Genomic DNA, 15,157 nt, shown 5'->3' with positions numbered 1-15,157 from the left:
CCTTCCAAATAGTAGTATATGTGTTTCTCTGCAAAACAGGCATTAACAGATGTGATAACCTCCTTGTTTGATGAAAATCTCTGTCCTCCAAGAAAAACTTTAAGGTTAAGAAACTGGAATAAGTCGCTGTGGGTCAGATCTGATGATTATGGTACTCAACCAATGCAGAGTACAAATTATGAATTTTAGCCACGGTGCATCTACACTCATTATGGCAATCATCTACCCTGAGAATGATTCACGAGTCGAGCGTTCAAACGTCGGCCAATATGGAACTCCTGACCCGGTGGAAGACCCCAGAAAACTTTATCGAGAAAATTCTTTTTCTTTAAATGTGGCCGTTTTTTTGGCAATTTCTGCCTTCAGTTTGTCAAATAATGATGCATAACACTCCCATGTTATTGATTTGCCTTTTTGAAGATATTGGTGAACACAATTCCACGACTATCCCAAAAAACAGTTTCCATCACCTTCCGGGCTGATGGAACCATTTTTGTCTTTTTTGGAGTGGGCTCACCCTTTGCAGTCCTCTGCTTTGACTGTTCTTTCATCTCAGAAGGGTAGCGGTGGATCCAAGTGTCATCTAGAGTTATGAATTGACGTAAAAAATCTGACTCGCTTCACTTAAACTGCTCCAACAGGGAAATGTTCATTCAAACATATTTTTGGTCCAAAGTGAGCAAACGCAGCAACCAACCCGCAGATAGCTTACCCATGTCCAATTCTTCAGCCTCTATATGCAGAACACATTCTTTCAATATGCCCATAGCCTCAAGCCAACTCTCTAACTCTTATTCAATGGTTGCCCATTGGTGAACTTTTTCGATGTTTTCGGTGATTGTTGCAGTTTTTGGCCATCCCAAACACTCATCATCAGCCAAGCTGACATGGCCATGTTTCAATACAGCTGCCCAGAATTTCACGGTAGTAAATGATGCTGCAGAGTCCTTGTACACAGCATCCAACTAATCTTTGATTTTCCCAGGTGCTAGGCCTTTCAAAAACAAATATTTAATGACAGCTTGATACCAGGTATCCATTTTCACAAAAACCTTTACGACGACTCACACAAATGATTTTCAAAATACAACAGAGCGTCCAAAAATGGCTGAAAGGTTGCTGGGAAACTTTCATAGCATATTCTCATTCCCAACATTTGTTGAAGAATGATGTCATCTTTATGTAGAGATTAGAAACTTTTCAGCCAACCCTTTTGTGTGTGCGTGGATAGTGAAGATTATTGAAGTGAGTGTTATAGAGTAATTAACAATGTACGGGAAGAAAGGCAGTGAAAGATGACAATAATATTGAATAAAAACGTAAGATAAAACATAGCTAATTTAGAACAAACAACAAATAGAATATTACTAGTAAAACTAATTACAGAACCAATGAACTTGGTCATTGTTCAGGTATACATGTCACCAAGCAATCATAAGGAGGAATATTCAATAGGGTATCAGTTAAGAGGATATAATCGCGAGTGTTCCTGGAGGGAAACATTTGATAGTGATGGGGGATTTGAACATAATGATAGGAGAAAGAAGAGTTGGTAAAGGGATAGAAGATTATGGTTTAAGAACATGGAATGACCATATGGAAAAGCAATTAAATTCTGCAGGAGAAGAGGATTAATCATCACCAACACTTGGTTCAGATACCACAAAAGGCTTAGGTATACATAGAAAATGCCAAGGAAGGCATTATTTAGACTATAATATGGTTGTGCACAGATTTAGGAGCAGCGTGATCAATTTGTCTGGTTTATCAATCAGTTAATCTGGAGCAAATATAGACTCAATTCACAATTTAGTAATTATCAAGTGTAGAATTCAATTCAAAAAGATTAGGCAGGGACATGGTTATTGAAAAGAAAAGTAGAAGCATTAACTGGATTCACAAGGAAAGGGTATCAGCATGCTGTACAGAAAATCATGAGAGAGGGAAAGGATCTATGTACTGTCGGGGAAAAATGGGATAATATCAAAAAAGGGATAGCAAAAGCCACAAAAGAAACTATAGAAACTCTTAATAGGAAAAGGTCAAGGAAACCATGGGTCATGGAAGGGATGATTAGAAAGGTAGATGAGAGAAAGAAATGGAAGAATGTAAATATAGAATTACATAGAAGGAAGTATTGAGAGGTAAACAATAAATTTAGAAGGTTAACAAATAGGGAAAAAGAAGTATGGTGGAAGATGCAGTGTGAGGATATGGAAAGTTTGCAGAGGTAAGGTGAAATTGGTGCCCTATACAAGAAGGTTAAAGCACTATCAGGAAGTAAGAAGGGAAAATTTGTGTTAACAATCAGAGATCAGTAAGCAAAATATTGGTTAAACAAGAAAAGATCCAATAGATATGGAAGGAATATCCAGAAGAACTTAAATGGTAAAGAACTTAAGCCAGAAAGGTTAAACAGTAATAGTGAGGTGGATGAGGAAAGCTTGCTTACCCGACAGTGAGATATAAAGAGCATTAAGGGAATTGGAATCAAATAATGTTGTGGCAGTAGACAGCATTCCTGAGGAACTGCTTAAAAGTTTAGGAAAGTGCGGGAGGAAGAGTGTTTATGGATCAATTTATGAGAGAGGAAATTGGCTAGAAGATTTCATCAGTTTAGTTTTGGTTTCCACCCCAAAAAAGGTAAATACTACATGATGTGAGAACTACAGAACAGTTTGATTTTACATGCAGCTAAAATACTTCTCAGGATCATCAAATAAGGAATGGAGAGCAGAGCAAATGATTACTTAGGGGATGATCAGTTTGGGTTCAGGCAGGGGAAAGGTGCCTGGTGTTGCATTCAATGTTTCTTTAACTATTATGAGTGAACTACTTGAACTTTAGCAACAGTATGGTCTAGCAGGTTCCAGTATGGTCTCTGCTGTAGGAACAAATTTATCTTACCTATCCCCATTTCGGAGTCTACGGAACTGCTCAACTAAGAGACACTGAAAAAGAGGTCCCACTTTCCCGCCGGGGACAGGGTCTTCCAAGATTCCTCCAACCCAGACATCCACATTTCCTGTTATTTAGAAGAAATGAAGACATTAATTACACAGCAGAATTATATCAATAACATAAATACAGCAGAAAGTCTTTACGAAATGGTAAAACTACCAGAGGAGATTCAAGTGGGGAAACTCAGTAAGACAATTTATTTCAGGAAATCCCCAATAATATGCATTAAAAACAAATTTGGATAAGTCAAGAGTCAATTTTTAGATATTTCCATGCATATTTTCTGAGAGAAATGGGAAATGTTTCTTGCTATAAATACCTGGATGCCCGTATAAGTGCTTTAGTTTTTCTCTCAACTTGATGTTCCGAATCTCATTATGAAGCTCATCAAATGTTCTTGCAGGGCTCAAATTGCAAAATTCTCTGTATTCATTATACCCAGGAAGTCCATGATCACGTCCTCTTTGGATGTTGATTGCAGCCAAATCCAAGGCAACTTCGTGGGCCACCTTGAATGTGATAAAATTTATCTTCAAAACCTTGGTCCCCAGCTAATTTTTCACACAGATCACACACACTTGTACAAAAAATGAACAGTAATAAGGAATCTTCTGCACGAAGATCACTTTTTGCCCTTCCTATGTTGCAATTCTTAAAGCAAAAAGCTGTTTCAATGCTGTCATCGAATAGGCTAGTGACACACAAAAGTGTATATTTCACCATAACTACAAAGATTCACCTATGTTATTCCTTTGCATTTCAATAGAACACTGGGGTGTTTGTCTTGAAAAAAAGTATGAAGATGGGCTCAGAAATTCATCAGAGGCTAAATATTCCATGAACTAAAGTTACATTGTAACCCACAAGGCATAAATAAGAAAGTTTAGCCTCAAACAATGGTGCCTATATTATAGAATTTTCATCATTAAATTTGTGAGAAGTCATAAACTTCCCAATTCTCATCTACTCACTACCAATATGTTAGAATTGGAGAGGTTGGGGGGGGGGGGGCAGAGGGAGTGTGCCTCACCTCAAACAGGCGCTCAGTTAGCTCCGAATTTAGGGTTTGGTGTGGAGTTTTCAGCTTGGCTGGGATCGAGAACATGCCCCTCATCAGAGGGTCCACCCCGCCTTCTTCAACGAGTCGCCAAGGTGAAAAAAAGGCCTTGTGTAGCGGGAGGGGCCCCTCCGGAATAGGCCGCAAGTTGTTATCAAGCCTTTGCAGCACTGGATTGATGAGGGAGTGGCCAAATCTCAGGGCTGCAGTGGCAAAAGCATTAGATATGGTGGCCTCTACTGTTGGGTCATAGCCAGCGTAAGACCCAAGCATCTCCATTCCACTGGGCCCAACAATATGTGGCAGCCAGTGGGAATAAGTGATGTGCTGCATGGTGGCACCCACAATCTTCCTCGCCTCCTGGTAGATGGTCTCTCCATCCCATGATGGGTTGAGCTGCCTAAGTCCCGCTGCAAGCCTGTTGTGCTCTCTCAGCCACAGGGTGTGCATTGCCAGGAGCGCCACCTGTCCAGCAAAAACAATTAGCTCAGAAAAAGAGTGACTCTTCTGTGATGAAGGGAAAGCTGGCCTTGGCAAACTCATGCTCCACAAATTGTGTTCCACTGAACCAAAAAAAAGCACTTCCATCATACACTTAAAATGTCAGCGCCAAATTCAGAATATTACTTATTAAGAAATTTTAAGGTATTACCAATGCATACTTATTCCATATGCAGCAAATATATATTTTGCAAACACCTTTACAAAATTCCAAGATATTGCGGGAGATGCCGCAACAGTAACTTTTAACGGTTTTAACTTAATCCGCTGAATGCTTCCCAAAATTCCAAATTAATTTAGAATACAGAAAATTGAAATACATATATTATGAAATACATAGTAGACATATGATATTGTGAGTATGCCATCATAATTAAAACCTAAAGCTTCTGCACAGTGCACATGATAATGCTAATTTATCATAATATGCTCCCTTCATACAATGGAGACCAACTGCATTAAAATTGCAGATATGAACAATAAGATCCTCAAATCACAAATTTCACAACAAATTTACTATATTATGGCTGAAAACGTCCAATTAATATTTATTAAAAATGGATACCAAAATATGTCAATGGATAATAATTATAAAGAATGTACAATTATAAACAAATAATGAATTTAAGAAATCGAATATTCTTTTTACCTGCTCATTTGCACGAATGTCTCCTGCCAGAAAGCAGCCAATGTTGCTCTCTTGTGGGTCTCTCCGGCAATCAATCGGCTGGTTGCCAGCAAACGGCAGGAGAGGCTTCCCTCCAGACCGACTAGTAACTCCAGTCCTTAGCAAACCCCATTCATCTTTAAAGTCCCGCAGATCTTCCGCCAGGTCTTCAGTAAAACCATACACCTAAAAATACAAATTTGCAAAGTTATAGACTTCAATTTAGTGAATCCATTACAATACAGACAGACAACTGGCCTTGTGACTGACCACTGACCAGAAAGGATCCTGGGTTCCAATCCAGTTCTATTGGCCTCCTCTAGACACACTCAGAACAGGAAATAGAATCCACAATCAAACCGTAGTCTGCACTTCCACTCTCTCATACACTGTTGGGCATATGGAAGTGATGGTGTAGTTACTTAAAAGTAGATCATCAGTAGGTTGACAATTTCTATGCATTTACTGTTTTCGTGATTGTGCAACTGGCCAAACCTGAGATTTATGTAACTGATTTAATTGGGTTATTCAGCTTTATATTTGCTATCCACTACTATTAAACATCAGATGCTAGATTTGATAGGGACAATATTTGTTATTCATGATTATTTTATGAAAATAACAACAATAATCAGTGCTGAGTAAATTAATTTGTCTGACTGCAATTTGTGAAATAATGTGAGAAGTTTGCATATTCAAAGGGCTAGGAGGGTTAGTTTTCTGCTACAGAGACAAAAGCAACCTAAAACGGTATTTAACCCAATCATGCATTACCTAATCCAAACTCTACTTAGTAAGTGAAAGTTTACTCCTTTCAGGATATCAAGAATCAAGTAATATTTTTTATTTATTTTTCCTACTGACTTTGACCTTCCTTCCATTTACACTACTTAATATACCATATAAGATGTGCATATACCTACTTATTTTTTCTCTCATCTGCTTCCAAGTGACATATAAATAGCCAATAGTATAGTTCGAATCCCAAATCATTTTATTTTATATTATGGAGGTGCAGATGATGCATACAATTTTCATGTATCAGATTCCCAGGCTACTCAATAGATAACTGATGTAAAGAAGAAATTTTCAGCTGCAGATGGATAAAGCAATTGTCGTTGCCCATATCCATATGTATCCAATTAACAATTCAGTTTCCTTTCAGTTTGAGGTAAGACCACCCATTCATGACACTCCGGATAATTTGGATTTTAATGAGCCCCACATTGAAGTGTGTGCGCATGTGTTTGGCCATCAGGGATTAAAACAGCTTCAGCAGCAACTAATGCCTATTCTTTTATTGTTGTCCTCATGAGTATGACAACTAATGAACAAAATATTAACATACAGGCTTAAATTGAGCATATTCATGATTCCCAATGATCCTGAGGCCATTGGGCTGCTATACAACCATATCAATACAATGGCCCCATGTGTCTGATGGATAGGAGCCATCAGACACATAGGGCCACGACAGGATAGCTTATGGGGTGCCTTGGGAGTATACTGATGATAATTTTAAAAGCCAAAAAATCTTTAAAATATATGCCGAGTACTTTTGCTGTTTATTCAGATGAATATCTTCCAAATGCATTAAGTTAAAACACAAGTATCATTTGCAACAATAAGAAGAGAAGGGCTGGTACCAAGTATCAGGGAGTGTGCATTTGGGCTTAATTTAAAACAATCTGAAAAGTGATTGAGGCCACATATTGAGGTACCTTTTATGATCCACAAAAAAAATAAGATGTGGTCACAGAAGAATGATGAGTGGAGGTGCTAATGTCCTGGAGCAGTTATTTTCTCACCAGCCACCATGTGAATGTAACTTCTCTATGACACTTCAACAAATTATTCCATCTAGAGGGTCTCAGTTCGAATCCCATGTGATGGTGGAACTTTTAATGATGTCCTGATTTCTAATTAAGGTGTCATGCAGAGAGCACTTCCAAGTGGAGTAAGCCACTTGTCAGCCATTGTGTGAGGCCCCTTGACATCTTTCACCAAGGGTAGGCTAATGCCAATTCAAAGTTCCTCTTCATCATTCTTTCCTACATCATTCCCTCTCCCAAATTACCCACTTCTCCCTAATGGTGCAAATAACCTTAGCTGTAGGCTACCTCACCATAATAGCTAGTAATACTAATTATTTAAACAGTCTGATAGCTCAGTTGGCTGCTGGGTCATTTGTATGCATGACACTTTCTAATAAAGATACTAAAAAGACCTACACACAATGAGAATGGAGTCAAGTATGCAACACCAGGAATTACACAATTCAAGTCACATTGTGTGGAGCACCAAAGCTATCAAGAGTGGCAGAGTGAAACCTCAGTGACCCCAATGACATCCCTACCTTCAGAGAGTAGAGATGGTTGTGATATTTAGGCCCCTTGTGGCCTCTAACTGCAATTTTCATTGGCTCTCCTCCCTTAATCTATTCAATCCTCATGGAGAATTGTCAAGAGAAAGGGAAAAAGAGTCTGCCTCCCATCTTTAGAGACATGAACTGGGAATTAGTGATTAAGGGACTTGGATGCTGATGTAATCATGGCAAATAATTTAAGGAAAAGGCCAGGGGAAAGGACAATTAACTTTGACATTGCTTGAGTTCACACGGTAGTTTGAAACACCTACCACCACAGTCGGCATCCTGTGGCAGAAGGTGTTTAAAAAATGCACCAATCGGACTGGGGCCCATTGCAATTCATTCCTGCTCAGCACACATAAAATCCCTCAGAAATGAACATTGTTCCATTTCTACGGGGACTACATCTGAGAAAACTCTGAAATAATTTGACTTCACTCATATAAAATTCTTTCAAGCCATATTTTTTGTATTAAAGAGAACATTTTTACTCTAGTGAGTACTTCTGTACATGGTAGGCATGAAAAAAGAAATCAGCTTTAGTGAATAAGATATGGTGATAATGACTGCAGTGTTACACAAATGGATCTCATTTGCAAAACAAGAGATAATTTTCCAGCGAACATGCAAGGAGGCATATATAAGATCAAGTGCAGCTGTGGCAAGTCATATCAACTAAACATCACAGTAATAAAGCGATACCAACAAGATCATCAAAGAATGATGATAAATGAACTATTATATCTCTGCTGATGGTGATTGTAGAGCCCACTTGGAGTGGATCCGTCCAAAACATACATTTAAAAAATTGAAGAGTCGAAGCAAAAGAGGGTCAATATTTTCCAAGGCTATGGGAAGGAGGCTCTTGTAATTATAAAGAAACCCAATAATTTAAACAAAGAATTGGGTTATTAGTTGCCCAATACCTAGAAATTATTTTAATCAACAAGAGAAAAAAAATGTTAATTATGGTCAATAAATTGGGGGGAGGAAATTTGAATGGACCAATGAGGTCAGGCTGAACCTAGGCTTATATAAAAGCTGGAAAAAAGAATGAATTGCAATTCAACTGAAGAAGCTGACTGGAATGCAGGCAAAACTGCTGTCTTCAAAACATTATATGCAAAAAATGGAATCCTTAATAGAAATATATTCATCAATTGGAAATTGATTTAAAAAAATACCTTTATTTATCCATTATTTGGAAAGAATTATGTTTAAAAGCAATGTCAATATAATGCTCCTTTATAGGTTACAGGACTTATCATGGGTCTTTAACGGCTACAGAAGTCATAACTTTTACGACTCTTCAACATTTACTGCACTTGAAGTCATAAAGGCCCTCAGAGCTATGGACCCATGGGGCCCTTAACACCAAGAGAGCAATCAATCCCCTCTCTACTTGCATAGGTTTGTGTTATTTTTTATTATTTTGTTTGCATTATATTCAAATATTAATTTATTACCACCTGAATTATCCTGACATAATTTAAAAGGTTTACATGGAAGGGCATGAGCCCGGCATGGGGACTAGGGTTAGCAGAAGCTATGACAATTGTTCCTAAAAGGACCAGATTGGAGGGTTGGAGTGAGAGACAAAATGGGTAAATTTATTAACAGAGAAGTGAAGGGAAACTACAGATAAAACCTACTGCAGCATCCCCTTCCTTAGTGAGAAGGCTGCAAAGGCATCTGATCACAGTTGGGCAGCCATTTAAATTGAAAATATCACTTTGGAATACACTATTGAGGAAGACAATAGGAAACCACTTCAATTATACCATAATAGTAGAGATAGGAATGCAACAATTTTACAGTTTAAAAATCATTCGCCTTGACCAGGATCCAGGTTCGAACCCCGGTCCAGGCGAATGATTTTTACACTCTGAAATTGTTGCATTAAAATGCATATTAGCGGATGAGTTCATTAAAAAGTTACTGGTGCAGCATCTCCTGCAGTTTCTTAGAATTAGTAGAGATAAATTTATGAGGGTGCACCAATCATTAAAGTCATTTAGCAACCCTGAAACCCAATACTTTTGTAAGAAGATATAAAACTGAAGCAAATACGTGCTCTATCAACATTTAAATAGCATTAAAGCAAGGGAAGATTTGTGCCTTGAATCATTTGCGTGCTACAAGAGGTTTAGGAGACCAGATTCCTTACATAGCAGAGCAATTACTCCACTAAGGCCATCTCGGTTACAGCCTAGCAGAGAAACAAGGTCTACCTTAACACTTAGCTTATGGCATGCCACCTGTTATCTCTTGCACTGTACCCTGGGACCAACAGAAAAGATACTTTAACCCTATTATCATTAAGGGTACGGAGGGATAACAGTATTTCCTGGCTGAATGGGGAAAAACAGGACTTGCACTCATTGAGTCAGCATACAAATTAGAAAGGAACAGTTACTGCACTTGATGCCAAAGAAAGCCATCTTGATAACATAGAGTTTTGCTGTTTAGGTAGCGCATAGTAAAATGAGCTTTGCCTTCATTGTTTCATTATAGGAGGATGTTATGGCGCAAGCACAGGCTGAAGCCAAATTTAACTAATCCTCAATGACATCTCCTACCAAATTATGATGAATGAAAGCATGAGAATAATTAGTCCAGGCAATTATGGAACTCAACCCTCTTAATCCCATAGTTGTGTCATGCCCAGCAGTAGGTCAGCTTTGTGGCTGTCATCACATGGCATCCTTGCACAACCAAATTGACTGCAGAGCAGAAAAGGTGACACAGAAGGGAACCAAAACTGTTAGAATAGGGACTTAGAACACAAGGTTTGTATAAAAAGAATCAGTGGCAATTTTTTCCTGATGTGTTGAGTGAAGTGCTGAATTTAGATCATCGGTTAAGTGTGTGCATGATCGCAGATCGTACTGGCATTGATAAGATGACAGTGTATATCATTATCACCGAAAAAAGGTGAAATTGGTACCAAAGGAAGCAGAATGCACCGTCAGTAGGTAAAAAGGGGAACCATTGCAAACAATTAAAGATAGGTCGGGAAAAATATTATTTAAATGGGGGAGGATCCAAGAGATATGGAAGGGATAAAGATAGGAATTGAATGGCAAAGACATAAGGTCAGCACGGTTAGACATACAAGGTTTGCATAAAAAGTATCATTAGCATGAAATAAGGACAATTTGCACTTTTCCACAGTTTATTTAACGTACGACGCATTTGAACTCACAGAGTCATCATCAGGTACAACCTGTAAACCTTGTCCTTATTTCATTATGATGAACTTCCACAACCTCAAGCCTGAATCTGTTGAACTTATTACGAGGGTCATCCGGAAAGTAGTACCCGTTCGTGAAATAAAGACACAAAAGTAAATATTAACAAACATAAAAAATTTTATTTGAAAGAGGATACTTTAAACTACTTCTCAACATAATCTCCAAGCAAATTAAGGCATTTGTCATAACGTGTGACAAGTTTCTGTATTCCTGCTGCATAGTCCTTCGCCGCCAGCTCATTGAGATACGCGAGGGACCCATCTTGCACAAATTTTTGCATAATGCAGATGGTGTTTAACAATTTCATGAACAATTGTTCGAGAAACATTGGGAAAATGCTCACAGATGTCATCAATTGTGACGCGCCGATCGTTCCTCACGAATTCGTCAACTGAGCTCACCAGTTGGTCTGTAATGACAGACGGTCTCTCCGAACGCTCATCGTCGTGTGTGTTCCCCCTCCCCATGTTGAAGTTGCGACACCACCGCCGAACAGACGACTCGTCCATTACATTGTCTCCATACACCTCCTTTAATTGGCGATGAATATCACATGGGCGAACGTTTCTTGCATTGAGGAATTTAATCACTGCCCTCACTTCACAACTGGCGGCGTTCTCAATTTTTTTAAACATTGTAAACAATCACAGAAACAACACAGGCAATGCTAGCGTCACGCAACTTGGCTCAGAGAAGGCAGACAAGCCACTGAAGCTATCTGACCTCGTCCAGCGGCTACTCGCGTCGTCAGCACTTCATGCGGCACGAACGGGTACTACTTTCCGGATGACCCTCGTAGTATCATTAGCAATTTTTTCCTTACGTATTGCGTGAAATGCTGAGTTTGGACGGTCGGTCAAGAGTGCACATGATTGCAGATTGTATTGGCATTGATAAGATGACAGTGCACACCATTATCACTGAATATTTGCTAATGAGAAAGATCAGTGCTGAACTCATCTCGAAGGTCTTGAAGAACGACTGACAGCAGAATTGAGGGTCTGCTTTCAAAGACCTTTGACAATGGCATTGTGACTATTTCCCAATCCCCTTACAATCCAGACTTGGCACCAGCAGACTATTCCCTATTCCCAAAAGTGAAATCCTCCTTCAAAGGACACTATCATGGGTCCCTAAATGCCACCAAAGAAGCTTGCATGCGTACCCTTAAGGACCTTCAGCCTACCAGGGTGCCCACGAGTCATAGAAAAGCCACTGGCAAAAGTGTGTCGAAGCTCAAGGGATGTACTTTGAAGAATTTTGAGGCATTGTAGCATAATTTGATATAAATTTATTTTTCAAACAGTTTTCTGATACTTTTTACACATACTATGTTCATAAAGGCAATGATGACAGTAGAGAAGTTAGGAAACCTAAAGCATAGAAGGTAGAGAGGAAATATAGATATATTGGGGGTGAGTACAGTAAGGTGGAAAGATTGCAGGGATTATTGGAGTAATACTTACAGAGGAGAAGAGAGCCAGAGAGGGGCAGCATTATAACTGAAAAAAGGTAGGAAGAAGACTAGTAAACATAGAGCAGGTGAATGAGCATTATTAGTAGAGGTAAAAGCATAACCAATGAACTTGACTTTTATTCAGGTATACATGCCAACAATAACCATAGGCAGAAAGAAATAGCATACATGAGCAGTGAGAGGAAGTATTTTCAGATGTTCCTGGAAGAAAACACTTGAGGGTGATGGGAGATTGGAAAGTGGTGATGGGCAAAGAAAGAGATGGGAGTGAGGTAGGATAGTGTGGCTAAGGAGCAAGGAATGACTGCAGGAAAAAAACAAGCGTTGAAGGAGAAGAAGTTAAATTTTAGCTAGCATCTGGTTTAAACACCAGAGTCAATGTATATAGGTGCATGAGGAAAATACTTCAAGATACCAAGAGATATATTTTGGTTAGACATGAACGTAGGAACATAAAAATCAATTTTCACTGAGCATAAAATCCTACCTCAAATCATACTTGAGTGGTTCATCAATAGTACTGTCAGATTCAAGAAAATAAAAAAATGAAATGAAAAGAAGTATACGAAAATAATTTATTCAAAAGATGAGCAAGGACTATCTTTCATATAATAATACAACTAGAAGGCTGGATTTATGGTGTGCCCTTCAAGGCCAGAAATATATGTATGTTATTATTATTATTATTAAAAATACACATGTGCTGTTAGACATTGTCAGGTGGCACACAAGTCCCAAATAATCGCAAAAGATAATACATAAAACCAGACTTCAAAACACAAATCTCTTTAACAAAACAAGTGAATCCCCATCCCATTTACAACCATTAATCAGCAAGAAAAAAAAGATAAATTAAAAAAAATTAAGCAATTACATATAATACAATACACCACACATCAATCAAATTATTACATATATGCCTTACATCTATTCTTAAAAGTATACACTCTGTTAGGAAAGGGCTCGAATATTTTTGCAGGTAAGGTGTTCCACTCAACAATTGTTCTATTTAGAAAAGAAAATTTTTTTTTATTTGTTCTCTGTGCCTGGCATTTTACCTTAAATTTGTGATCATTTCTGCCTATAAAATTTGGGTTCCCCGCCTCTTTCCTAAGATCTGCCCAAGCTTTCTCCCCATTCAGAATTCGGAACATTCCACAAAGTCTGCTTACTTTCCTTCTAGTTTCTAGAGGTTCCCAGCCCAGCGTTTCTAGCATGTCAGACACACTCTCCATCCTCCTATGCTTCCCCAGTACATATCGGGCAGCCTTCCTTTGCACCTTTTCCAGTTTTTTAATATGACCTTCTTCATGAGGGTCCCATACAAGAGAAGCGTACTCTAAAATTGGTCTTACTAGGGTCTGATAAGCCTTCTCCTTGGTTGCTCTAACGCTCACTTTGAGGTTTCTCATCACCCAATGAAGAGTTTTGAAAGCTTTCTTATAGATGTACTCCACATTTAGCCCCCACCCTAAGTCCTTAGTTAAATATACACCTAAGTATTTGCAAGTATCACTTCATATATATTTAATGTCATCTTACAAGCAAAGGGTAATATTTCCCAGTACAAGTCCAACCACAATTACCATAGTCACTGTACAAGGACCTGCAATGACCTGCACCAACCATTTGTCAGGACGCACAATACTTCTCATGGGCCCAAAGCAATGGGCTTAAGGTTATTCAATAAACTTCCCCATGAAATCAAATTTGAAACAAAAGTACCTGTTTTCAAGAAAAAGCTGTTTAACCTTTTAAAAAATAATATGTTCTTTTCTGTAAATGAATACCTGGAATTGTCGCTATGCGTCAATTCTGGCTCAACCAATTAATATGTAATTATACTAGTGTATTGGTATGTATATTCATATATTGTATCTCTTCTAAAATTGTGAAATTTATATCTGACGTGTCCTATATTTGTGTATGTATGAATATGCAACAAATCTCCGAACAAATAAATGTATTATTATTATTAGAGAGGTCAGATTTTGACCCCTCCACACTACTTTTGCATTATTTAATGGAAATATTGTTACTTAAATAATTTTTGCTTTCTCTTTTTGATAAGGATATAGGGCAAAAGTTTCTCAGCTTTTTCTGCTATGTTTTATACCAGAAGAGGTTGTAAGGTTTATAAAGATTTCCAAATGTGAATGTTATATATCTTTTTAGGAGGATATTTGATTTATTTTGCATTTCTCTTTGTGCATATATTCTGGTGATATATTAGTCAATGAGGTATTTTAGGTTTTTTTTCACATCTGCACAATTTTCTGATTTCAGTGTATGTACACTATGAACCCAACATTTCTGATAAACTGGTAAACCACTCACAACACATATGGTTGTTGTTTCATTTTTGGAGGGCATTTATATATCAGATGGAGTAAATCATATCATTTTGCAGTTTTTACAAGTTTTATCAGCTAAGCATATTTCAGGAGTGATAAAGGTAAGTACACATACAAATAATTAGTTAAGTAAATATCCTGAATTCTGCAAATTGTATCATTTTCAAACTTTATATGAAAAGAGTAACCTAGCGTTCAACAGCTGATGAACTTTCCATTCTTTAGATGGAAAAGGAGGTAAGTTGAGTATATTTCTTCATGTCTCTCATGAGCATTTTACACATGTGTATGCTAAATTAAAGTGCATTTATTATTTACAGCACTCCTATGAGTTTTAAATGTGGAGTATACATTAGCATCCTTCTCACACTTGATTTTCCCTTTGTACTTCTGAACTGTAAAAGAATTAGTATTGATTCATCGTGTCCAGCTAAGCACGATGTCTTGTGAGTCTTGTGCATTAGCATCTTCTAGAGAAAGGAGAAAATTGCCATAGGTTAATGTGCTGCTGTTCACTC

The 15,157-nt window shown here is 38.0% G+C and overlaps 1 protein-coding gene across 1 annotated transcript in view; it reads right to left on the bottom strand.

The window, feature by feature from the left end:
- The window catches only part of Pxn (Peroxidasin), a 179,085-nt gene that overhangs the window by 15,134 nt on the left and 148,794 nt on the right, over nt 1-15,157 (bottom strand). Inside the window, exons 17-20 of the mRNA XM_071590599.1 lie at nt 5,169-5,372; nt 3,992-4,483; nt 3,281-3,470; nt 2,908-3,025 (exon numbers count right to left, since the gene is read on the bottom strand). Coding sequence (XP_071446700.1) covers nt 2,908-3,025; nt 3,281-3,470; nt 3,992-4,483; nt 5,169-5,372 — 1,004 coding nt within the window. The remainder of the gene's footprint in view (nt 1-2,907; nt 3,026-3,280; nt 3,471-3,991; nt 4,484-5,168; nt 5,373-15,157) is intronic.

The sequence above is a fragment of the Hetaerina americana genome, unplaced genomic scaffold (assembly GCF_022747635.1).
Source record: "Hetaerina americana unplaced genomic scaffold, ioHetAmer1.1.p SCAF_4, whole genome shotgun sequence".
In the NCBI taxonomy this organism is placed as follows: Eukaryota; Metazoa; Arthropoda; class Insecta; order Odonata; family Calopterygidae; genus Hetaerina; species Hetaerina americana.
This window is presented reverse-complemented; position numbering and strand designations above follow the sequence as displayed.